This window comes from Anolis sagrei, chromosome 3, assembly GCF_037176765.1.
Source record: "Anolis sagrei isolate rAnoSag1 chromosome 3, rAnoSag1.mat, whole genome shotgun sequence".
Taxonomy (NCBI): domain Eukaryota; kingdom Metazoa; phylum Chordata; class Lepidosauria; order Squamata; family Dactyloidae; genus Anolis; species Anolis sagrei.
In genome coordinates, this window is record NC_090023.1 from 266374692 (window position 1) to 266401098 (window position 26407).

Here is a 26407-nt window from a genome sequence, read left to right on the forward strand (position 1 = left end):
ATAGGTCTGTTCACTTTCTGCCTTTTAAAAATTAACATCTCCTATGTGTAGAGTGGCCAGAGAGGTCAAAAACATGATGAGAATGCTTTCACGTACGCTAGAAGACATTTGAGGACATTCTGTTCCTAGTCTGGGGGGCTTCAGAGTCCACAGAAATGGTTCTGGGACATTGCCCTCCCCAATCCATAGCAAGGTATTATCAGTTCCCATGAACCACCTGGGAGAAACACAGCAGGATTAGGATCAGCTGCTTTCCCCAAGTTCTTCCCATTGTTAGAGAATCAGAATGAATAAAAATCAGCTGTCAGAAAAGACTGGTGCAAATGTTTTTCATCTCCCTCTGGCCAAAATGCTGCTTAAAAAATTGCCACAAGTCATAAATTATATAGTATGGGCTCTATAAAAGTAATCCAGCACATTCTGCACAATCCCCAAGACAAACGCTCACAAATGGTCATTAGCCCAAGTGCGTGAAATCTGCTGGCCCAGCTTCTATAGGCAAAGCGGGCTCCGTACAAAGCAACACATGATTCACTCCGACAGATCAGAGCGGGGCCATTTTGCGAGACCAAATTGCATTTAGTGGTTAGTAAATGTTAGTCTCGGTAACCACAAGCAGAAGTACTTTCACCTGACCTGACTGAAAACAACGCAGAAACACCAGAGATGGCAGCATGTAATTATAGCAGTAGCATCTCATTTCAAATACTCGGTTCTCAACTATCCGAATGAACAAGCAATCTATTAACAAAGGAGGGGTTCATTAAATCTCACACCAATCTAAATCACCAGTTTATGATAAATGCTTTTGATTTATAGATTTGCTGAAGAAGCAAGCATGCTCATGGCTTGCTACAACTATTGAAACATATCTGTCTGCTCTTAAATCAAGGCTTTATATTGCCAAACAGCATAAATCCCAAAACATCTGGCCACGCAAATACGACCTTCTGCGTTACAGAACTATATCTACTTAGAGATGAGACGCATTTTTGTTTGGCTGTCTCCAAATGCACACAAGCATATGAAGCAAGACCACTTTCTGGAAGGCTACTTGCCCAGAACTTCCCAAAAGTTAGGCTTGATAGTTAACTGGGAAGAACATCTCTTCATAAAACATGGAAAGTTTTCTTCTTCAGCAGTTTGTCTCCACATCCCACTATCTGCAGATACTTCGTTTTACCCAATGCAGAGATGAGTAAGCAGAGCAAAACCGCACCCACGTGAAGATCTCAGACCCTCTGAAAAACAACCACAAAATGGGTGGTAATAAAACCAAAGAGAAACTTCAAGGTTTGGCCATTTAAATGGGATGGGGGAGTCCGGGCTTGAAAACATTAGAATCATAGAATCAAAGAGTTGGAAGAGACCTCATGGGCCATCCAGTCCAACCCCATTCTGCCAAAAAGCAGGAAAATTGTATTCAAAGCACCCCTGACAGATGGCCATCCAGCCTCTGTTTAAAAGCGGAGCCTCCACCACGCTCCGGGGAAGAGAGTTCCACTGCTGAATGGCTCTCACAGTCAGGAAGTTCTTCCTCGTGTTCAGATGGAATCTCCTTTCTTGTAGTTTGAAGCCATTGTTTTGTGTCCTAGTCTCCAAGGAAGCAGAAAACAAGCTTGCTCCCTCTTCCCTGTGGCTTCCTCTCATATATGTATACATGGCTATCATATCTCCTCTCATCCTTCTCTTCTTCAGACTAAACATGCCCAGCTCCTTAAGCCGCTCCTCATAGGGCTTGTTCTCCATTTTAGCTTGTTCTCATTTTAGTCACCCTCCTCTGGACACATTCCAGCTTGTCAATATCTCTCTTGAATTGTGGTGCCCAGAATTGGACACAATATTCCAGGTGTGGTCTAACCAAAGCGGAATAGAGGGGTAGCATGACTTCCCTGGACCTAGACACTATGCTCCTCTTGATGCAGGCCAAAATCCCATTGGCTTTTTTTGCCGCCACATCACATTGTTGGCTCATGTTTAACTTGTTGTCCACGAGGACTCCAAGATCTTTTTCACACGTACTGCTCTCGAGCCAGGCATCCCCCATTTTGTATCTTTGCATTTCGTTTTTCCTGCCAAAGTGGAGTATCTTGCATTTGTCCCCGTTTAACTTCATTTTGTTAGTTTTGGCGAATCATCTCTCTAATCTAAGATCATTTTGAATCCTGCTCCTGTCCTCTGGAGTATTGGCTATCCCTCCCCATTTGGTGTCGTCTGCAACCTTGATGATCATGCCTTCTAGCCCTTCGTCTAAGTCATTAATAAAGATGTTGAACAACACCGGGCCCAGGACGGAAGGACCGTCAAGCTGAACATGAGTCCACAGTGTGATGCAGCAGCTTAAAAAGCCAAGGAGATTCTAGGCTTCATCAATAGAAGTAAAGTGTCTCAATCAAGGGAAGTCATAGTATCACTCCATTCTGCTTTGGTCAGACCTCACTGTGTCTAGTTCTGGGCACCACAAATCAAAAAGGACAGGGACAAGCTGGAAGGCGACCAACATTATCAAAGATCTGGAAGCCAAGCCTTATGAGGGGTGGGTTTTTTTTAAAAAAAAAATATTAGGTGCTTTTCTATTTGTACAAATACATAGAATTGAAATTTCTTTCTTTGTCTTTGGCTTTTCTCCATTTTTTATTTCTCTTGCTCTATTTTCTACTTCTAGCTATTATTTTCTTTCCAAGTTTTGGTTAGCGTCATTTTTTTTTTCATGGAATGACCCCCTGGAGTTTGATCAGGTATTTGTCGTATTTTTTTCCAATCTGTTCTCTTAATGGGTTTTCCTTTGGAGTTCCTAAGGTGGAAAGTCAAAATATCCATATCTCTTACTTTGCTAACTTTGTTTACCCGTTCTTTTTTGGTTGGCATCTCTTTTAGTTTCCACTTTTTTGGATAAACCATTCTGGCCACCATTACCAGGTACGTAAACAAGATGTCCTTATTTTGGTCAAGTTCGATGTCTTCGTCAGTTATCCCTAGAAGGAAGTATTCTGGGGTTTTTTTCTGGATCTTTATCTCTAGTATTTTTGACATTCCTCTTGGATCCCTTGCCAATAGGTTCTTGCATTGGAACATGTTCACAATAGGTGATAAAAAGTGCCTGTGCGTAATTCACATTTCCAGCACTTTTGGACTTTTTTGTACAGCAGTCCCAGTTTTTGCGACATCATGTACCACATGGAAAACATTTTGAACCAGTTTTCTTTCAGGTCTGTTGAATGGGTGTATTTTAGGCTTCATCAATAGAAGTCAAGTGTCTCAATCAAGGGAAGTCAGAGTCTCACTCCATTCTGCTTTGGTCAGACCTCACTGTGTCCAGTTCTGGGCGCCACAAATAAAAAAGGACAGGGACAAGCTGGAAGGAGACCAAAATTATCAAAGATCTAGAAGCCAAGCTTATGAGGGGTGGTTTAGGGAGCTGTGATAAAACAAGGCTGACAGAGGACATAATAGCCATGGTTAAATATCTAAAATATACTATATTGAGGATGGGGGCAAGCTTATTTTCTCCTGCTCCAGTACTAGGACACAATGGAGCAACTGGTTCAAATTTCAAGAGGAGAGATTCCACCCAATCCTAAGAAAGGACTGACTTGGCAGTAAGAGGTTTTTGACAGTGGAATACACTGCCTCAGAGTCCGGTGCATTCTTCTTCTATGGAGATTGTTAAGCAAAGACTGGATGGTCTTCTGTCGGGGATGCTTTAACTGTCTTTCTGCCTGGCAGAATGGGATTGGACTGGAGGGCCCATGAGGTCTCTTCCAACTCTATGATCTGATGGAATCCACTGTCTTTATTTTGGGAGGGAATTGGCTTTATACCTATTTGGGATTACTCTCCCCACAGCAGGAAAAAGCCACCTGTTCCAAACCTCTCCAACTGGAATGGGAGAACTTGGATGCCCTATGATCTGCTGGTCCACCCCCACCACATTGATGGGTATAATCCACACCTCCACATGGCTCGGGTAGGAACAAACAAGGTGCCCCACCTATGCCAAGATGCACCTGTGGAACGGAAATTCCACAAGGGTCAGGCAAACGTGACTTAGAACCACCACATGAGCTTGCTAGAGTCACTTCTAGGCCTCTGGATCTATTTCTGTGGAAGATTCTCACTCACATTGGCTAACACGATATACTAGACTGTTCTCCCTTTCATAACCAATTTCTATCTCCATTTTGGGATGTGGCCTTGCTTCAAGAACAATGTTAGCCTGCACAGACTTGCAATGGAGTGCCCATTGCTTCCTCTCCCCCTGCACACAGATGAGGATCCAGGTAAATAGCTATTGCTAAGTCAACTTAAGTTCTTATCCTCTCTTATAAGGACAATCAGACTGTTTTTATGAGAACTCGTTAAACCTTCCCAGGTGCCTTCCATAAAATGTGAAATCCCTCGAGGGACTGGGCATAAAAGTGAAAGCTAATTTGAAATAAACAAAAAGGACAATGTTACCACCAGAAATCTGTTCAGAACATGTGGCACTTGAGAAACATATCAATATAGTAAGCAGAAAAGAGTCTTTAGAAGCAGCCAGCCTGGCTGAAATAGTCTAGACCAGTGGTTCTCAACCTGTGGGTCCCCAGATGTTTTGGCCTACAACTCCCAGAAAGCTCGGCCAGTTTACCAGCTGTTAGGGTTTCTGGGAGTTGAAGGCCAAAACATCTGGGGACACACAGGTTGAGAACCACAGATCTAGATGTTGTCGTTCAAACAGGTTATCCAGGTTCTACTCAAAGGAACTGGATCTACAGCAGAGCGGTGGACCAAGAAGGCAATGGTGCTTAATGGTTAGAAACTAGTGGTGAGGAGCCTCACTGATTTCACCTATGAAATCTTGGAAATAAAGTTGACAACATGCAAGCTTTATACAGAGATCTTGCACCTTTAATGGCTTTAGAATTCAAAGACATAGCTGTGTGAGTCTGAAATATCAATATGGAAACAGATCTTGTAGAATCTAAATGACTAACTGAGAGAAGGCAGTTGCTAACACGTATAAGCTTGAACAGATTATATCTGAGGAAGGAGACTTAAGTCTACAAGATCTTATACTACCAACTTTGTTTTTTCAGTTAATCTCTAAGACAGTGTTTCTCAACCTTCCTAATGCTGTGACCCCTTAATACATTTCCTCATGTTGCGGTGACCTCCAGACATAAAATTATTTTCGTTGCTACTTCATAATTGTAATTTTGCTACTGTTATGAATTATTTAACTATCTAATATGCAGAGTGTATTTTCATTCACTGGGCCAAATTTAGCACAAATACCCAATACGCCCAAATTTGATTACTGGTGGGGTTGGGAGGGATTGATTTTGACATTTGGCAGGTGTATTTGCTGGGATTTATAGTCCACCTACAACCAAAAAACATTCTGAACTCCACCAACGATGGAACTGAACCAAATTTGGCACATAGAACTTCCATGACCAACAGAAAATACTGGAAGGGTTTGGTGGGCATTGACGTTGAGTTTTGGAGTTGTAGTTCACCTACATCCAGAGAGCACTCTGGAGTCAGACCATGATAGATCTAGACCAAACTTGGCACATATACTAAATATGCCCAAAGGTGAACACTGTAGGAGTTTGGGGGAAAATAGACCTTGACATTTGGGAGTTGTAGTTCACCTACAATCAAAGAACCCCTTGAACCCCACCAATGATAGAATTGGGCCAAACCTCCCACAGAGAATCCCTATGCCATGAAGGGACTCGCTAGTGCAAGCCTTCCTCCAGCCTCACACGCTCTCCCTCACCCACACATGTGAACCACACTGCCATGCGCCAAGCACGCATGAAACAGAAACAGGAATCCCCTTCACTGAGAGGCTGGCTGAGAGGCTGGCCAATCAAAGCAATGGGGGAATTTTGGTGGGAGGATTCATCGTCTGGGGGTCTCAGAAACAGGTCTCCCCTTGGCTGAGAGGGGAGTCACAGAAGAGGGGGGCTTTTGGTGGGGAGGATTTGCCACCTCCAAAAAGGAAGAGAAGGACAGGTAGAGAGATCTTTAGCCTTCTCTGCCAAAGGAGTTCCTAAGACCAACAGAAATATATGTTTTCCGGTGGTCTTTGGTGACTACTCTGAAACCCCCTTGCTGCCACCCCCCTGGTGTCCTGACCCCCAGGTTGAGAAACACTGCCTTAGGGTCATCATAAGTCAGAAACAACTTGAAAGCATACAACAACAACAACAGAGAAGTTAAGCAGGTGTGGAGTATTACTGGGTTGCATAACAAGTAACACCTGCTGAAATTGTCTGTTCTACATAAACACTGAAGGTACAGGAACCCTCTCTAGTTTTCTGTCTGAAAACTCTAGTTCAGTGGTTCTCAACCTGGGGTCCCCAGATGTTTTTGGCCTTCAACTCCCAGAAATCCTAACAGCTGGTAAACTGGCTGGGATTTCTGGGAGTTGTAGGCCAAAAACATCTGGGGACCCCAGGTTGAGAACCACTGCTCTAGTTGGAAAGAAGGCTTTCCTGAAGTTATAAATGCCCAGTAAAAAGCATTCTGTCAAAACTGGCCTGATGTCATGCGCTCATCACCTAATCTCAGTGTAACTCACCTGTAAATATGAGTATTAATTGTTTGTCCTTGACAAGGTCCAAACAAAATTGCTAAATCTAAGCGTTTACGCTTAATCCAAACTAAGACAGCAGGCCCCACTATCCCAGATCCTGACTATAAATAAAGGAGAAAGTAGTTAGAGTGTTCGTTCCGACTGATTTGCAGATTGTAAAGGCTGCCAATTTCCAAAGCACTTTAACAAGAATCAAACTGCACTTTTAAAAAGCATTCTGTCAATGTTGGTTTGGGGAAAATATGTCACCTGCTCATCTCCAAGTATCAGCAAAACTCACTCTTTGACAAGATCCAAACTACATAACCAAATATAAAATATCAATCCAGACTAACTCAGATTACAAATCTGTAGCTGCGTATAATGGTAAAGCCAACATGTACCTCATGATGCATGGAAAACCATAATGGGCTTAGTCCCTTCAACCACAGCAGAAGCAACATCCAAAGTCAGGACTTTCCGACTTAGTTCAATGTCATAAATACCATGCTATGTACAGAAAATAGGACTCAGGCTAGCCTTAAACATTATCAACAATGTCAGGTAACACAGGAGGCTGAAAGGACTTTGCAAGTGGCATTCCTTCTATATCACTCCTTCATGTTTCCCCAGAGAAATTGCACTTTCTGGGCCAAATTACCCACTTTATTCTAAGCAGATGATGTAAGAGCAGGGTGTGTCTTGTTTTAAAATGGGAGATCTCACGTGCTCTATAATAAGGATGAGTTTAGGCAAGTTCGCAATGAGGATCTTGCAAACGGGGAAGCCAAGCGTGGCGGATCAGAATCAAAGGCAAAAAGTTAAAATGGTGAAATTGCTGATTTCGGTCCCATATTGAGACAAAGGCAGGAAATAAATCTATTGAATAAATTAAATAAATCATGAAATGTCAATGTAATAAAATAACGAATATAAAAATAAATATTAATAGGAACAGGGGTCACTTAAACATTTGCTTCAAAATATAGTGTGACGATGTGTATTTTTATTCTTATGGTTATGTGTTGCTTAAACAATAGTTAATAAATGGTAAGTATGTAGGATTATATTTTGTTAGAGATGGTGGCTGGTTTGGCTTGAGCTGAGTTGCCATAGCAACGGGGGTGGAGCCAACTGTCACCTAGCTGCATGGCTGTTTGAAATAGGCAGTCTGTGACCGTTAGAGTTACAGAAAGGACTGATTTCTCTAGTGGGAGAAACAGGGAAGAGTCTGTGACCGTTAGAGTTGCAGAAAGGACTGATTTCTCTAGTGGGAGAAACAGGGAAGAGTCTGTGACCGTTAGAGTTACAGAAAGGACTGATTTCTCTAATGGGAGAAACAGGGAAGAGTCTGTGACCGTTAGAGTTGCAGAAAGGACTGATTTCTCTAGTAGGAGAAACAGGGAAGAGTCTGTGACCATTAGAGTTACAGAGAAGACTGAAATCTCTGGGTGGAGATTCAGGGAACTAATTTGTGACCAAAAGGGTTACAGGAAAGGATCCGGTAGTGGTAAAGCTACAGGGAGTTATTGATTCTGGGTTAAGAATCAAGGTTTGGCTGGGAGCCAATTCTGTTAAATAAGCCTTTTAGCTATTTGTTTTATTAGGACAGTTGTCCAGGAAAGATACATCGGCTTACAGAAACCTCTTAAAGTCTGTACCTAAAGTTATTCATGAAACCTTACTAATGTAACCAACTAAATTTGTGCTTCTAGTGAAGAAACATTGAATCGGTTATATTCTAATAAAACTTGTTACCGTTCTTTTTACAAGCCTTGCCTCTGTTACCTTTACTCCTAAGCCAAACAGCCTGCATAAGAAGTAAAACCAAACCAGGGACATTAAACGCTATGCTATCAAATAAATAAATCCTTCTGTAATTAATAGTCCCTTTATAAACCAACTCTTAAGCTGATATTGATCCTTGCCCATCTTTCTCACAAATTTTACGCTCCTTTACATATAGTTTCTAAACCTGGCTTCTACGTGTGATTAATCTCTTGATATTGTGAATTGCTACTTCCATAATTCCACAGAAACATATTTGGTTGTGGTATTATGGGAATTATAGTTCAACATATCTGGAACGCATCAGGTTTGGGAGGTAGCTTCTCTAAATATTAGAAATCTCTTTCTCTTGCTTCTCCTTTTGAAACCAGCCGCAAGTCTTCAGTAGCAGTAGCATTATTAATATTAGATAAGTAAAAGTATCTGGTCCTCGAACAACTGTCAATAACATGGCATTCATTTCACTATAATCCCACCCAAGTAATTCATAAACTATAGGCTCCTAATGCCTTAAACCACTGCAACCACATCAAAGACAGTCAGCTCTCACCATGAGGTTGGCTGGGCGACAAGAAGCCAGTCTTCCTAACGTTCGCGGTGGGCAACTCCATGCCAAACTGCCCAGCAGACACATAGCCTTCTGCTCTGCCCAAGATGGCTGCAGGGTCATTGCTACTGTCTTTACTCCGCAACTCCTCGTGGTCCCTTTCTCCAGAACTGGAAGTCCGCTGCTGCGAGACAGCTGGTCTGGTCAACAGCCTTTGGCCGCCCACCACCTGCTTCACTCTGAAGATGGCCACTGTATCTCCATGGCTGTTAGGAGAAACGTAATCCTCTTCTTCCACCACTACATCCTTACCGTGGCCTCCTTTGCCAGCATCAGGATCCCTTTGATAGTGGGGCTGCTGCTGCTTCCTGGCAAAACTTTCCTCTCGGCTATCATTCAGGCGTTCCGATCGTCCCACCTCCAGCTGCCCTGGTGGCATCGCTCTCACCGGAAAGCCACCTGGCGCTTTCATGCCATTTTTCAGCAGGGCCTCTCTCACCAGGCCCCTTTTCAAGGATGGCTCAACATCCAAACCCGATTCGTTAGGGGCGCCTTCTTCCAGCTGCAGCTTCTGAGCAATGTGGTTCAAGTAAGAATGGAACCGTCCGCTGTGGTGCTTCTGCACGAGCCGAGCGTAGGCGTTTTTCTGAGGGATGGAAGGCTTGCTTGGGGCGTCCTTGGAAACGTGGACGGGGGTGCCTCTGGGAGGCCCTTGCTGTTCCATGGTCCAAGAATATTACCTGCCACCAAAGAGGGCAAATGTCAGGTATATGTGGGATCAGAAGAGAGATTATATCTTCTTCAATCAAAACAAGTGATGCAGCAGAATAATGTGAGCAAATACAGGCACAAAAAAAAAAAGCCAAGCAAGAAGCAAGAGACTAAGTCCTCAATAGCTGACTGTCTAATTCCAATCCTTCTCTTCACTGCTTCAGATATTTCCCACAAACCACCAAACCACAATCTCTATTTTGAGGTCTATATGGACTTCTCTCTCAATCCTCCCTCGGTACACAGCTCCGGCATTGCTCCCAGCATCCCTTGGATGTGCCACACTTCCTATCCCAATGCCAAACTAGTTTCATTATTTCCTGCACAACAGCCTCACTTGTGGCTAACTTTACATTGTTGTTGTGTGCCTTCAAGTCATTTCCAACCTATGGCAAACCTAACACTGGGTTTTCTTAGCACTACTCTAGGTATATAGAGATAAGGAAACTGCAAATCGAATAAGACATATCGTGCTTCATGTTCTAAAACAATACATTACACAACAGACAAACATCACATAGAGGAGGCAAGATTTGTTCGGAAGAGGTTTGCCTTTCCTGAGGCTGAAAGGCTGGCTTCCTCAAGATCACTCAATGAGTTTCCATGACCAAGCTGGGATTGAAACCTCGGTCTCCAGAGTCACAGGCCAATGCCCAAACCACTTTGGCTCCCTAATGCTCCTTTTCTCCCAGCTCAACATACCCTGTTCCCTAAGCCGCTCCTCATAGGGCTCGGTTTCGAAACCTTTGATCATTTTGGTGGCACTTCTCTGGACATCTTCTAGTTTGCGAGTATCTTTCTTTTTGGGTGAAGCAACCTCCTTAAGCCTCCTCTAATGCGTGACCGCATTTCTGTATACGAACCCACGCAATCTCTTCAATCACCTTCAATCACCCAGCACCTCAATTCATGGGTGATACCAGATGAGAGACTCCCCCCTGGGCACTCAGAAGACTGGGCGACTTGGAAGGCGCTGAACAGACTGCGCTCTGGCACCACGAGATGCAGAGCCAATCTTAAGAAATGGGGCTACAGGGTGGAATCCTCGGCATGCGAGTGCGGAGAAGAACAAACCACTGACCACCTGCTGCAATGCACCCTGAGCCCTGCCACATGCACAATAGAGGACCTTCTTGCGGCAACCCCAGAGGCACTCCAAGTGGCCAGATACTGGTCAAAGGACATTTAACCAAATACCAAATTTGCAAAATCTGTGTGGTTTTTTTCTTTTTTTTTCTTTTTAATCTCTGTGTTTGTTTTGCTCTGTTAGAATTGTAATACAATGGTTGCTGATGACACGATAAATAAATAACCTGGAAAGGCCCTGGTCTCGCTCCCACCTCCTTCGCAGGCACGATTGGTGGGGACGAGGGAGAGGGCCTTCTCTATGGTGCCCCCCCCCCCAACTGGAACTCACTCTCCAAGGATATCAGACAAGCCCCCACATTGGCAATCTTTAGAAGGAGCCTGAAAACGTGGCTGTTCCGGTGTGCCTTCCCTGAGGAAAGGAAACAATTCCCTGCAAAATATCCTGAGAAGCACTTTACCCGTTGCACTGCTCTCTACTTTTCGTTTAAAACCCTCCTACTAGATACATCTTCTGTTCATGTCCAGCATTTATTTTTAAAGTTTTAACTATTACATCTGGCCCAGCCATAGGTTTTTAAATCCTTGTGTGTTATTCTCTATGTGTGAGTTATATTAACTGTATTGTTTATTTTGCTTATTCCCTGTTGTTTTTATTGATGTGTTGTTGGGCTTGGCCTCATGTAAGCCGCTCCAAGTCCCTTGGGGAGATGGTGGCGGGGTATAAATAAAGATGATGATGATGATGATTATTATTATTATTATTATTACATTACGTGCCTCTCCAAAACATATGTATTGTATAAATTTCCTTCTTTTTTTTTCTAATGCTATGTGTGGCTCTCTTCCTCCCTATCTTATAGAATCATAGAATCATAGAATCAAAGAGTTGGAAGAGACCTCATGGGCTATCCAGTCCAACCCCTTGCCAAGAAGCAGGAATATTGCATTCAAATCACCCCTGACAGATGGCCATCCAGCCTCTGTTTAAAAGCTTCCAAAGAAGGAGCCTCCACCACACTCCGGGGAGAGAGTTCCACTGCTGAATGGCTCTCACAGTCAGGAAGTTCTTCCTAATGTTCAGATGGAATCTCCTCTCTTGTAGTTTGAAGCCATTGTTCCGCGTCCTAGTCTCCAAGGAAGCAGAAAACAAGCTTGCTCCCTCCTCTCTGTGGCTTCCTCTCACATATTTATACATGGCTATCATATCTCCTCTCAGCCTTCTCTTCTTCAGGCTAAACATGCCCAGCTCCTTAAGCCGCTCCTCATAGGGCTTGTTCTCCAGACCCTTGATCGTTTTAGTCGCCCTCCTCCTCACAAAAAGCTTGCACAATTGTTCAGCCTGGGAGATTATGCGTGACCGGCCCACAATCTGAGAGGAATGGGGACTTGAACACAAATCTCCCAAATCTCAGCCCAAGTCTTACTATTTATTTTATTTATTTATTTCGTATCAAAAGCATTGCATAAATTAGTATAAAACTGACAAAAGAGAAGGTGTGCAGGCGGCTAGATATCCTTTGACCAAAACTAACTATTGTCTCTATTAATATAGAAGGTTTGCCTTACTATTGATACAGGGAATGTCCATGAAGCGACTTGGCTGATATGCACACAGGATCTCTCAATCAGAGAATGCTCAACTAAAACACTAGGGTTGGATTTAGGACTTGGAATGCCTGCCCAAGCCTTCCCTTTCATTTCTTTTAATGGGGAAAAGGTTGTTGGTATTGGTAGCGCTTTCGTTTGTTCTGTAGTTTTATTATATCAGAAGACACACGATGTCAAAGGGAGCAGCAGCAATCCAAGAATGTCCAGTTTATGACCCGAGATGTACGCACGGGATCCTTTCCAGAGGGGGAGGCATTTGGGCTCAATATTATTCTCCCAACCCTTCACAAATCATTTCCACTTGCTCTCCTCCTAAGTCAATGTAGTCAAACTAAAGCAGCTGCCATTGAACAAAAATCTGACCATGTCTACCCACAGGCTCTCCAAAAATAATTCAAGTTATTTTCCCCTGAATAATTTACAGGGCTTTCAACAGGAAGGGTGGAGATTCCCTCATAAGAAGGAACGCATACCTCCTCCCTTTGTTACAAAGGACTGCTATGATCAGTTATACAGCCACATAATTAGTATACATGGCACGGGGCAAAAGACGGCTCCTTGCTCTCACGATGCTACAATCCAATGTAGACATGGGAAAGAAGGAAAGCAAAAGCAGCAGGCAAAGATAACAAATTTTCAGTTTTAAAACCAAATGCAGTTCTGTTTCTTTAATATGATGTCTGTTGTAATCATGTATGCTATATTATACAGGTCATATATTATACAAGAGCCAGTGTAGTGGCTTGAGTACTGAACTAAGGGGTTTGAATTCCAGCTTAGCCATGGGTTAACTTGGGGCCTTCCACAAACCCTCAGCCTCAGAGGAAGAAAATAATAGTCATCCTCTAAAGCAGTGGTTCACAACTTTGACCAGGGACCACTCTCCAACATTAGTACAAAAAGGGTTAAGAATTAGTTTTTGGTCAACTTTAGATTCAATTTGGTTATTTGGGATGCTGATTCAGAAAATTGCATTAGATAGACCACATCAGCTCTAGCTTCTGATACATTGTCAGGATTTATTGAGATATAATTGTGTGTTTTAAATGTAATTCTTGTATTACCAATATGGATGCCACTTAGAGTGTAATGATATGCTGAAATGTTTATGCTGAGGCTGTGATTGAGTGACCTTAAGATAAGCTCTCTGTTGCTGAGAAAAATTAGGGAGTTAACCACTTGGAGCAGAATAGCTAAGCAGCTGCAAAAGAGTTGTTTTGACTTTCAGTTTTCCTGATGTGTTCCTGTGTGTCCCTTGCTGAAGATGGATGTGCTTTTGCTCTGTGCTTAGTAAACTGAGTTTTCCTTGTAATCTGACGTCTCCAGAGTCCATGATTTTACAGAGCTGTATCTGGTGTATTTGCTTCTGTCAAGTTGCGCCTTAGCTTGACATACATAGCATATGCAATCCAGTAGTTGCCATCTGCTTGCCCATAGAAAACCATATTTAATAAGCCTCGGCATTATAAAGAGGGTTTTGCCAGACCAGTTGCTCTCGTTGTAACGGTGTAGTAATTGTGAGGTTGTGGACCATATTTTAGTTCTTGCGGTCCATGGACTACAGTTTGGGAACCACTGCTCTAAAGAAATCTCACCAAGAAAACTGTATGATATGATCAGCATAAGTCAGGTTTGACTTTAAGACAAATAATGTCATATATTACGCACAATAGTTTACATGATCAAGAAAACTGCATGTGTATGAATAGGGTACATGATGACAATAGACATTATAGTAAACATCCTCCAAAAAATCGGGTGCCCTAACAAATTTGTGAACATTCTGCGGCTCCTCCAAGATGACATGATGGCAACAGTTTTGGACAGCAATGGCTCCCAAAGTGACCCATTTAAGGTGGAATCAGGTGTCAAACAGGGATGTGTTATTGCCCCAACTCTATTCTCCATCTTCATTGCTATGATACTTCACCTTGTTGACGGGAAGCTTCCCACCAGAGTGGAAGTCATCTATCGGACAGATGGCAAGCTGTTTAACCTCAGCAGACTGAAAGCCAAAACCAAGGTTACAACAACATCTGTTATAGAACTCCAGTATGCTGATGACAATGTCGTCTGTGCGCATTCAGAAGAAGATCTACAAGCCACTCTAAACACCTTCGCAGAAACATACACAAAGCTTGGCCTGTCACTGAACATCGAGAAAACCAAAGTGCTGTTCCAGCAGTCACCAGCCATCCCCTCCCCAATGCCAGAGATACAGCTTAATGGTGTAACATTAGAAAATGTTGACCATTTCCGCTACCTTGGCAGCCACCTCTCCACCAAAGTCAACATCAACACCAAAATACAACACCGCCTGAGCTCTGCAAGTGCAGCATTTTCCTGAATGAAGCAGAGAGTGTTTGAGGACCGAGACATCCGTAGGGATACCAAGGTACTTGTCTACAAAGCTATTGTCCTCCCAACCCTGCTCTATGCCTGCAAAACGTGGACTGTCTACAGTCGTCACATGCAACTCCTGGAACGATTCCATCAGCGCTGCCTCCGGAAAATCCTGCAAATCTCCTGGGAAGACAAGCGGACAAACGTCAGCGTGCTGGAAGAAGCAAAGACCACCAGCATTGAAGCGATGGTCCTCCAACATCAACTCCGCTGGGCCGGCCACGTTGTCCGGATGCCTGACCACCGCCTCCCAAAGCAGTTGCTCTACTCTGAACTTAATAATGGAAAACAGAATGTTGGACAGGAAAAGAGATTTAAAGATGGCCTCAAAGTCAACCTTAAAATCTCTGGCATAGACACTGAGAACTGGGAAGCCCTCGCCCTTGAGCGCTCCAGCTGGAGGTCAGCTATGACCAGCAGTGCTACAGAATTTGAGGAGGCACGAGTGGAGGGCAAAAGAGAGAAACGTGCCAGGAGGAAGGCGCGTCAAGCCAACCCCAACCGGGACCGCCTTCCACCTGGAAACCAATGTCCTCACTGTGGGAGAAGATGCGGGTCAAGAATAGGGCTCCACAGCCACCTACGAACCCACAAGGAAACGCATAATGGAAGACCAACGAGGGATCGCCTAGTAAGTAAGTAAGTAAACAAATTGGGTTGTATGTGAACTCAATCTAGGATTGAGGGACATATTAATTAGAAGAGAATGTGAAAATAACCCAAGTTCTCCGTTTACTGTTAATTCACTGCTGACAGCCAAAGTGGAGATGAAAGGAATTTTGAGCAATGAACCACAGGAATGCAAGGCAGATGAGAGTTCAGCTCCTAACTCGTGCACCCCTTTTGATATTAACATTAGGCCCAACCCCACTGTGGACATCCATGTGTCCGACGTGTTTTTGAGATCTGTGGGATGCAGGAAAACTTCAAAAATGATTACAAGGCAGATATTTTCTAATGCCTCGCACATCTAAAGCCACCCAATCATCCATCAGGTATTTCCATACAGAAACATGTGGGTAGGTATCCCATTCCAGTAAGTAATAACATAGGGCACAGGCAAATAGGATCAAGTGTTGCCCTGCCCAACATACCTCAACCTCCCAATCCAAACTTGCCTACTGGTGAACCAGCAAATGCAATACAAGTCACATAATGCATCAGTATTATCTATGATGACTAGGGCTTCTGGGAGCTGTAGGTCAAAAAATCTCTTGAGAGGCACATCCTCCCACTCCTGCTTGACCAGTAAGGGGGGAGGGGGGTTCTTTTGAACTCCTGAAATAGTCTCACAATAAAAGAAAAGGAATACCATCTCTGGCTCACTGTCACACCCAAGATAATTAAGTATTCCCAAAAAGACAATTATGCAGAGGTAGTGGTTCTCCACCCAACATCACGCTTCACAATGTGACAGTCCCTGGTGAACCAGAAACTCTGTGAAGTAAACATCCTGGATTGAGGTGTGGAGTTTTTAAAATGTTCTTCCCGGTACGATAAGCCACTGCAACAGAAATTTTGATTCGAAGTTGGAAGATATTACGAAAAAAGTCAATCCAGTGGGCTTCATTACACAAAAAACAACTATCTTAAAATCTCAGGTACCACAGACAAACAAGCTTTCACACCTAGCTCCAGAAGACAAGAGTCCTTTGTCCCACCCTGGTCATTCCACAGATATATAAACCCTTTTTCCTAATTCCAACAGACCTCACTACTTCTGAGGATGCTTGCCATAGATGCAGGCGAAACGTCAGGAGAAAATGCCTTTAGAACATGGCTATATAGCCCGAAAAAACCTACAACAACCCAGTGATTCCGGCCATGAAAGCCTTCGACAATACAAGCCTTCATTTTCTTAACCTGTTTCATATTGTAGAGCTAGCACTCCACATTTACAAGTTTAGTTTTTTTTTCCAATTTGATTAATATGGTCTCTCAAAGGGCACATCTACACAGACCATTTCACACAGTTTCAAACTGGTATTGAAAAAAGTGGTTGCACTGGGCAGATCACTACATAGCAAATCCTGGAACCAGTTTAAAGACAGGATGGAGAATACATTAACCATAAAATGCTGGTGCACATTAAGGTCTTTAGTGCACCTTTGTGAATACTTGTTGTCTGGCGGCTGTAGTTTGAAGCTAGCATTGTACTGCATTAAATGATGGGTGTAGATGGGGCCTAAAACTCTCTAGGTCCTCCAGGGTGAGTCTATGGTCAACTTTAATCAGATGTTGGCCTTGGAGTTGCACTGGATGACCTAGGCCCCATCCACAGAGCATATAATGCTATTTAACTACATTATAGGAGTCTACAATGACTACAGATGGGGCCCTGGAGAGTCCAAGAGATGTTCTCCCACATTAAACATATACTTTTTTAGTGGGTTGTTGTAGGTTTTTTCGGGCTATATGGCCATGGTCTAGAGGCATTCTCTCCTGACGTTTCGCCTGCATCTATGGCAAGCATCCTCAGAGGTAGTGAATGCCTCTAGACCATGGCCATATAGCCTGAAAAAACCTACAACAACCCAATAATACTTTTTTAATTTGTTGTTTTTCCATTATCGCAGGGGTCCTGCACCCCTAAGCCAATTAAATGTGGAGAGCTAGTTGTAACAAAACATTAGACCTAATAGAGATTTCAACCTGTTCTATAATGGGAGGTCTAAAATTTTCACTTCTGTCTGCATGTAAAAAGGGGGGAAAATCTGCAGGGCATGTCTTCTCTCCTTTTCATAAAGCCCAGAACCCCATTGAAACTCCTTGCAACAAAAACACCTAAATGACAGCAAAGCAACAAACTGAAAACAAAATCAGCCTCATCAAGCCCATTTCCCAGTTTGAAATCTTACTGTCTGATCAAGTAGTACAGATATATCCCTACTGTGAATGAACTTAATTTTTAGTGTCCAAGAAAGAAGAGAACTTAAGACAATGATACCCATAAGAAGAAAACAATACACTTATATTTCACACAGATGTAATTACGGTAGATGTTTAATTAAAGTGTTGTTAATCAGGTAGTATGATAGACCCACACCTTGCTAGAAGTCTAGGATTGTCTGCACACCCTATCCGTCTCCGAAAATTTCACCAGTTCCTTCCTCTGAGATACACTTGCAGCACTTCATTGATGATCCTTATATACTTAGAGTGGATTAGAATCTCAACCGTAGCTGGCATTATCACATGTTTGCCTTAGATCTTTTCACCCCTCTTTATCTGTAGTCAACATTGGGAAACTATGTTTATCTAGGGATGATGCACTGAAAACATCTCCTTACCTGACAGCAAAGAGTTCAAGTTCCTTTTATTTCTATTCTGGTGTCGTTCCTTTTGTCTTCTGTCAACAAAAGTGGGGGTTTAAAGGCCTTTCCACATAGCCCTATATCCCAGAATATCAAGGCAGAAAATCCCACGATATCGCACTCAGATAATGTGGGATTTTCTGCCTTGATATTCTGGGATATAGGGCTGTGTGGAAGGACCCCTAAGTGTGTATGTCTATGGACATTCATTTCCCTGTGGATCCCATGGGCCCTTCCACGCAGCCATTTAGCCCAGAATATCAAGGCAGATCATCCACAATATCTGCTTTGAACTGGATTATCTGAGTACATACTGTCAGATAATTCAGTTTAATGTGGATTTTTACAGCTGTGTCTTCAAATTGCCTGTCGATTTATGGCAACCCCATTAATTTCATTGAGGTTTTTTTTAAGGCAAGGAATATTTATTTATTTATTTATTTATTTACTTTGCTTGTATACCACAGTTTCTCAGCCCGTAGGCGACTCACAGCATAGCAAAAACAGTCATAATAAAATAGCAGAACGATTTAAAAACCATGAAAGCACAATATACAATAATGGCACATCAACAACAACACAACAGCCTCTCGTAACTAAAATCGTGATCCAATTCGTCGTCTATAATTCCGTTCCTATATTCATCATATTCATTGCACCGTTTATCTGAATGCCTGTTCGAACAACCAGGTTTTTAGCTTTTTCCGAAACACCATTAACATCGGAGCTGATCTTATGTCCATGGGAAGGGCGTTCCACAGCCGAGGGGCCACCACAGAGAAGGCCTTGTCCCTTGTCCCCGCCAGCCGTGCTTGTGATGCAGGCGGGATCGAGAGCAGGGCCTCCTCAGAAGATCTTAGAGTCCTGGTGGGTTCATAGGCAGAGATACGTTCGGATAGGTAGCTTGGGCCTGAACCGTTTAGGGCTTTAAAGGCCAACGCCAGCACTTTGAATTGAGCCCAGTAGCAGATCGGCAGCCAGTGGAGCTGGTGCAGCAGAGGAGTTGTGTGCTCCCTGTGCTCCGCTCCTGTTAGTATCATAGCTGCCGAGCATTGGACTAGCTGAAGCTTCCGAGCCGTCTTCAAAGGCAACCCCACGTAAAGAGCGTTGCAGTAGTCTAGGCGGGATGTAACAGCTCCTTCTACACAGCTGTATAAAATCCACATTGTCTGCTTTGAACTGGATTATATGTCAGTGTAGACTACGGGCCCTTCTACACTGTCATATAATCCAGAATATCAAGACAAATAATCAACATTATCTGCTTTGAACTGGATTACCTGAGCCTGCACTGCCATATAATCCAGTTCAAATCAGATAATCTGGACTTTATACAGCTGTTTAGAAGAGGCCTCATATAGTCCATGTCAAATCAGATAATGGATTTTATGCTTTGATAAACTGGATTATCTGGCGGTGTGGAAGGGGCCTCAGAAATGGTTCTGTCTACAGCTCCTGTGTTTCTTGTCTCCCTTCCACCCAAATACTAACCAGGGCTAACTCTATTTAGCTCCCAGGACATAGTGTCTGTGGCCCCTTCTACTCAGTTGTATAAAATCCAGATTATCTGCTTTGAACTGGATTATCCGGGGGCCCTTCCACAGAGCCCTATACCCCAGAATATCAAAGCAGGAAATCCCACATTACCTGAACGTGGACTCAGATAAACCAGTTCAAAGCAGGTACTGGGTTTTTCTGCCTTGATATTCTGGGATATAGGGCTGTGTGGAAGGGCCCTGGGTCTACACTGCCAGATAATCCAATTCAAGGTAAATAATTTGGATTTTACGTGGCAGCGTACAAGGGGCCTCAGATAATGCAGTTCAAAGCAGATGTGGATTATCTGTTTTGTTATTCTGGATTATATGGTAGTGTAGAAGAACCCTTTAAAGGTTGTTATAGGTTTTTTTGGGCTATATGTCCATGTTCTAGAGGCATTTCCTCCTGACCTTTCGCCTGCATCTATGGCAAGCATCCCCAGAGGTAGTGAGGTCTATTGGAACTAGGAAAATGGGTTTATATATCTGTAGAATGACTCTTATCTGCTGGAGCTAGGTGTGAATGTTTCAGCTGACCACGTTGATTAGCATTTGATGGCCTGGCTGTGCCTTTACCCCAAGCTCTGGAGGTACTTGGCTTGCCCCACCCTGGTCATTCCACAGATATATAAACCCATTTTCCTAGTTCCAACAGACCTCACTACCTCTGAGGATGCTTGCCATAGATGCAGGCGAAATGTCAGGAGAAAATGCCTCTAGAACATGGCTATATAGCCCGAAAAAAACCTATAACAACCTTTAAAGGGTTCTTCTACACTACCAACTCAACATGTCGAGTTGAGAAGGGGGCAAGCTTGTTTTCTGCTGCTCTAGAGCATGCACGGGCTAACAAAACTGGTCAAAAGTCTGGAGGCCAAGCTCTATGACAGGCATAGGCAAACTTGGGCCCTCCAGGTGTTTTGGACTTCAACTCCCACAATTCCTAACAGCCTACCGGCTGTTAGGAATTGTGGGAGTTAAAGTCCAAAACACCTGGAGGGCCCAAGTTTGCCCATGCCTGCTCTGGAGACTAGGGACACAATGGAGCCCTGGTTTCAAATCACAGGAAAAGAGATCCCACCTAAACATTAGGAAGAGCTTCCTGATGGCGAGAACTTTCAGTCAGTGGAATATCCTGCTGCCTGGGAATTGGTGGATTCTGCTTTTCTGAAGATTTTTAAACAGAAAATGGATGGGCATTTGGCAAATTCATTAGGCATCTCCCATTGCTTGGGATCACAAAGAACAGAATCCAGATCTGTAACAACAAGGGTTATCTGAAAGGAAAGATGCTGATTCAGAACACACCTGTGCCAGCATGCTTCATGGTCACGTAGAGCCCTTCGACACAGCCATATAATCCAAACCATCAAGGTAGATAATCCACAATATGTGGTTCGACTGGATTATCTGAGTCAACACTGCCTGATAATCCAATTCAATGTGGATTTTATATGTTGTTCATTCGTCCAGTCGTCTCCGACTCTTCGTGACCTCATGGACCAGCCCACGCCAGAGCTCCCTGTCGGCCGTTACCACCCCCAGCTCCCTCAAGGTCAGTCCAGTCACTTCAAGGATGCCATCCATCCATCTTGCCCTTGGTCGGCCCCTCTTCCTTTTGCCTTCCACTTTCCCCAGCATAATTGTATTCTCTAGGCTTTCCTGTCTCCTCATGATGTGGGATTTTATATAGCTGTGTGAAATAGGCCTCAGATAGTGTCTTCCTGCCTGCAAGAAGGGGGGTTGGACTGGAAGGCCTTTGGGGGACTCTTATACACATGCTAAGATTCTGTGATTCGAAGGTCCCTTATACACAGCTGTATAAAATCCCACATTATCCAATTTGAACTGGATTATATGGCAGTGGGGACCTTGTCTCCTGTGCTGTTCTAATAATATAATATAATATATTGTATATACATATAATATTTATAATATTATAATGTAATGCAATATAATAATAATAATAAGAAGAAGAAGAAGAAGAAGGTATTATAATTATATATTTATATTGTATGTAATTCAAAGTGCTGGCTTTAGCCTTTAAAGCCCTAAATGGTTCTGGCCTGACCTATCTGTCTGAACGCATCTCCTCCTATGAATCAGTTAGGACGTTAAGATCATCTGGGGAGGCCCTGCTCTCGGTCCCGCCGGCTTCACAAGCACGCCTGGCGGGGACGAGAGACAGGGCCTTCTCAGTGGTGGCCCCTCGGCTGTGGAACGCCCTTCCTGCAGATATTAGATCGACCCCCTCCTTGCTGGCATTTCGGAGGAAAGTGAAGACCTGGCTGTTTGAACAGGCATTCGACTAAGCAGTGTGATTGATTGATTGACTATCGGAACACGGAATATCGGATAAAGAGTTTGGATTCTGATTTCATTGATAATTAATTAATAATAATTCAATATTATAATTATAATTATATATTTATTTACATGTAATATTACTAATAATATTACTATATAATGGTATAGTGCAATATAGTAATATATACTGATATTGTACTATGCTAATAATATAATATATTGTATGAAAATATATATTGTAAGCCACTCTGAGTCCCCTTCGGGGTGAGAAGGGCAGCATATAAGCGCCGTAAATAAAATAAATAAATAAATAAATTGATGGGACCTGATGGATTTGTTATATTGATGTACTGATGTATCGATATTAATGTTTAATGATTTGTGATGCTATTGCTTTTAAATGCTTAATCAGTTCGGCCCCCTCCTTACTGACATTACGGAGAAAAGTGAAGACCTGGCTGTTTGAACAGGCATTTGACTAAGCAGTGCAATTGATTGATTAGCAGAACATGGAATAATGGATAACGAGACTGGATTCTGATTCTAGTGATGAGATCTGATGGATTTGTTATATTGATGTATTGATGTATTGTTGTATTGATGTTTATTGTTTAATTAACTTGTTATGTGATTGCTTTTAAATACCCAATAACCTTGTACTTTGTATACTGAAACTGTTGCTGAGCCGCCTAAGGTGCTGGCATTGGCCTATAAAGCCCTAAACGGTTCCGGCCCAAGATACCTATCTGACCGCCTCTCGGCCTATGAGCCCACCAGGACTTTGAGATCGTCCGGGGAGGCCCTGCTCTCGATCCCGCCTGCTTCACAGGCACGGCTGGCGGGGACGAGAGATAGGGCCTTCTCGGTAGTGGCTCCTCGGCTGTGGAACACCCTTCCCGTGGACATCAGGCTGGCCCCTTCCCTGATGATATTCCGCAGGAAATTGGCTGTTCAAGAAGGCGTTCGAACAAGAAGTGCAATAATTGGTAATTGACTATTGGAATGGAACAACGGAAAATGATACTGGATTGTGGTTTGGACGATGAGACAATGCGGAATGGCTTTCGTAGTAATGATGATGTTTTTTGATGATAATGTTTTTTGTTAGTGATGGATGGTGGATTATTTTATATTGTGTCTGTAATTTGAACCTTGTCTTTTCTATGTTGTACACCGCTGTGAGTCGCCCTTGGGCTGAGAACAGCGGTATAGAAGCAAAGTAAATAAATAAATAAATAAGGGCTGAGAAGAGCGGTATACAAAATAAAAGTAAATAAAATAAATAAATAAATAAATATTTTTAGATAGGAAAGATTCTGCACCTACACTGAAGAATTAATGCAGTTTGACACCACTTTATTTATTTATTTATTTATTTATTTACTTTACTTTACTTTACTTATATACCACTGTTCTCAGCCCGAAGACGACTCACAGCGGTTCACAACAAATACGAACAGCAAAAATTCAGTGCTACAGTATAGAAACAGTTAACAACCTAACACATTACACAATTAATAAACAGTTACTACAATCCCCATTCACTGTCGTCTCATCATCAAAAACATGTTCCAGATTCGTCATCCATTGTTCCATTCCAGTGTTCATTAACCAATCATTGCACTAATTATTCGAACGCCTGTTCAAACTGCCAGGTCTTCACCTTTTTGCGGAATACCATTAGAGATAGTGCTAGTCTAATGTCCGTAGGAAGGGTATTCCACAGCCAAGGAGCCACCACCGAGAAGGCCCTATCTCTCGTCCCCGCCAGCCGTGCTTGAGAAGCAGGCGGGATCGAGAGCAGGGCCTCCCCGGAAGATCTCAAAGTCCTGGTGGGTTCATAGGCAGAGATGCGGTCGGATAGGTAGCTTGGGCCGGAACTGTTTAGGGCTTTAAAGGCCAACGCCAGCACTTTGAATTCAGCCCGGTAGCAGATCGGTAGCCAGTGGAGTTAGCGCAACAGGGGGGTTGTATGCTCCCTGCGCTCCACTCCTGTTAAAATCATGGCTGCCAAGCGTTGGACTAGTTGGAGCTTCCGAGCCGTCTTCAAAGGCAACCCCACGTAGAGAGCGTTGCAGTAGTCTAAACAGGATGTAACCAGAGCGTGGACTACTTTAACCCCCTCAATGCTATGCAATCCTGGGAGTTGGATGGACAAAGTCTCTGGCCTTCCCTTCCAAAGAGGGATGGTGTCTCATCAAACTACAACTCCTAGGATTCCCATAGCAGTTAAAGCGGAGTCGAACCGTGTTAATAATGCAGTGCAGATTGTATACTATGAAATGTTGGGTCAAACACCCAAGTTCCCTGGCATTTAGATGACAATACAGTCTGTACTCTTGTGTTTATCTAATATCAATTTGCTTTGTAAGGTGATTAAAATCATAGAATCATAGAATCAAAGAGTTGGAAGAGACCTCATGGGCCATCCAGTCCAACCCCATTCTGCCAAGAAGCAGGAATATTGCATTCAAAGCACCCCTGACAGATGGCCATCCAGCCTCTGTTTAAAAGCTTCCAAAGAAGGAGCCTCCACCACACTCCGGGGCAGAGAGTTCCACTGCTGAACGGCTCTCACAGTCAGGAAGTTCAGATGAAATCTCCTTTCTTGTAGTTTGAAGCCATTGTTCCGTATCTTAGTCTCCAGGGAAGCAGAAAACAAGCTTGCTCCCTCCTCCCTGTGGCTTCCTCTCACATATTTACACATGGCTATCATATCTCCTCTCCAGCCTTCTCTTCTTCAGGCTAAACATGCCCAGCTCCTTAAGCCGCTCCTCATAGGGCTTGTTCCCCAGACCCTTGATCATTTGTGTTTCCAACTGAATGAATAGGGACCATAAAAGCAGAGACAAAGGGGCGAGGGAGAGGGAAAGAGAGGAGCCAGAAGCCCGAGGAAAGCGACTTGCCCCACAAAGCCTTTCAAATGGACTCACCTGCCTCTCTTCCCCACTGGCTTCCAAAAGCAGCAGCTTCAAAAACTCCCCCACTTCCTGTTTCCTTCTCCTTCCGGTTCTACGGGTCGCGAGAGGGATCGAAAGTTTCTGGAACGCGCGAAGTTTTTGCCAGGCTTCTGAATAGAACGCGAGGACTGGGAAAGCGAGAAGGCGCTCTACGGGCCGCGGGAGGGGCCAGAAACCTCCGAAATGCGCGAAGAAAAGCCTTTCTCTTGTTTTCCAGGCTTCTGCAGAATGAATGAATGGAAGTTTGACTCCCATGGGATCCTGGACTTGCAGGAACATGAAAGGCGCTGCAGACTACTTCAACCAGAGAAGTCAGCCATAGCAGAGCACCTGATGAACCAGCCTGGACACAGCACTTTATTTGAGAACACAGAAATGCTGGACCACTCTCACAACCACCATGTCAGACTACACAGAGAAGCCACTGAAATCCACAAGCATGTGGACACTTTCAACAGAAAGGAGGAAACCATGAAAATGAACAAAATCTGGCTACCAGTATTAAAAAACTCTAAAATTACAACAGCAAAACAGCAGAGAGGAAACAAACAAAGACATCTAATCACCTCTCAACAAAAGTTTGCCCCAGGCACTGTCAGGCCATTATATGCTAATCAAGGTGGTCAGTTGAAACATTCACACCTAGCTCCAGCAGACAAGAGTCCTTTGTCCCACCCTGGTCATTCCACAGATATATAAATCCATTTTCCTAGTTCCAACAGATCTCACTACCTCTGAGGATGCTTGCCATAGATGCAGGTGAAACGTCAGGAGACATGCCTCTAGAACATGGCCATATAGCCCGAAATAACCTACAACAACCTAAGGACTGCTGTGTTTGATTACTCCAAGGAGAGAGCTGCTTCAGTTTCAGCTGCTTCATATTAACTCCTCTCATCAAAACATTTTCCCAGGCTCAGGCAGGCCTTCAAATGCTAATGAAGGTGGTCAGCTGAAACATTCACACCTAGCTCCAGCAGACAAGAGCTCTTTGCCCCACCCCAGTCATTCCTCAGATATATAAACCCATTTTCCTATTTCCAACAGACCTCACTACCTCTGAGGATGCTTGCCATAGATGCAGGCGAAACGTCAGGAGAAATGCCTCTAGAACATGGCCCTATAGCCCAAAAAAACCTACAAGAACCTAGTGCCCCGTTGATATCTTAAGGTTTTCTTATATGAGGAATACCCAGATGTGGTTTTGTCAGTTCCCCTGAAATAAAAAGTCCAAAGCACCTGGGATTTGTGGGTCCCATCCAAGTCCTAGCCAGGGCTGATCCTGCTTGGCTTCCAGGATCAGATGGTATTACATTAAGGATATATTAGTTGCACCAACTACCTGGCTGCTCCATCTGTTGCATGAGATAGATCTCTCTAAAATACTCTAAAAAGATAGTTCAAAATCGGGGAATTCATAGTTTTGCCAAGGACACCACGCTGGAATGATCCCATAAGTCTCTATCTCTCCTCTTGTTTTTATGAATGGACTTTATATGCCGTCCTTCTCATCC

The 26407-nt window shown here is 43.5% G+C and overlaps 1 protein-coding gene across 2 annotated transcripts in view; it reads right to left on the reverse strand.

Moving 5' to 3' along the window:
• The window catches only part of DIS3L2 (DIS3 like 3'-5' exoribonuclease 2), a 334011-nt gene extending 309020 nt beyond the window's left edge, over positions 1–24991 (reverse strand). For both annotated transcript variants that reach the window (XM_060767323.2, XM_060767322.2), the window contains exons 1-2: positions 24867–24991; positions 8907–9643 (exon numbers count right to left, since the gene is read on the reverse strand). In XM_060767323.2, coding sequence (XP_060623306.2) covers positions 8907–9627 — 721 coding nt within the window. In that variant the 5' untranslated portion in view covers positions 9628–9643; positions 24867–24991. The remainder of the gene's footprint in view (positions 1–8906; positions 9644–24866) is intronic.
• Positions 24992–26407: the final 1416 nt, after the last annotated feature.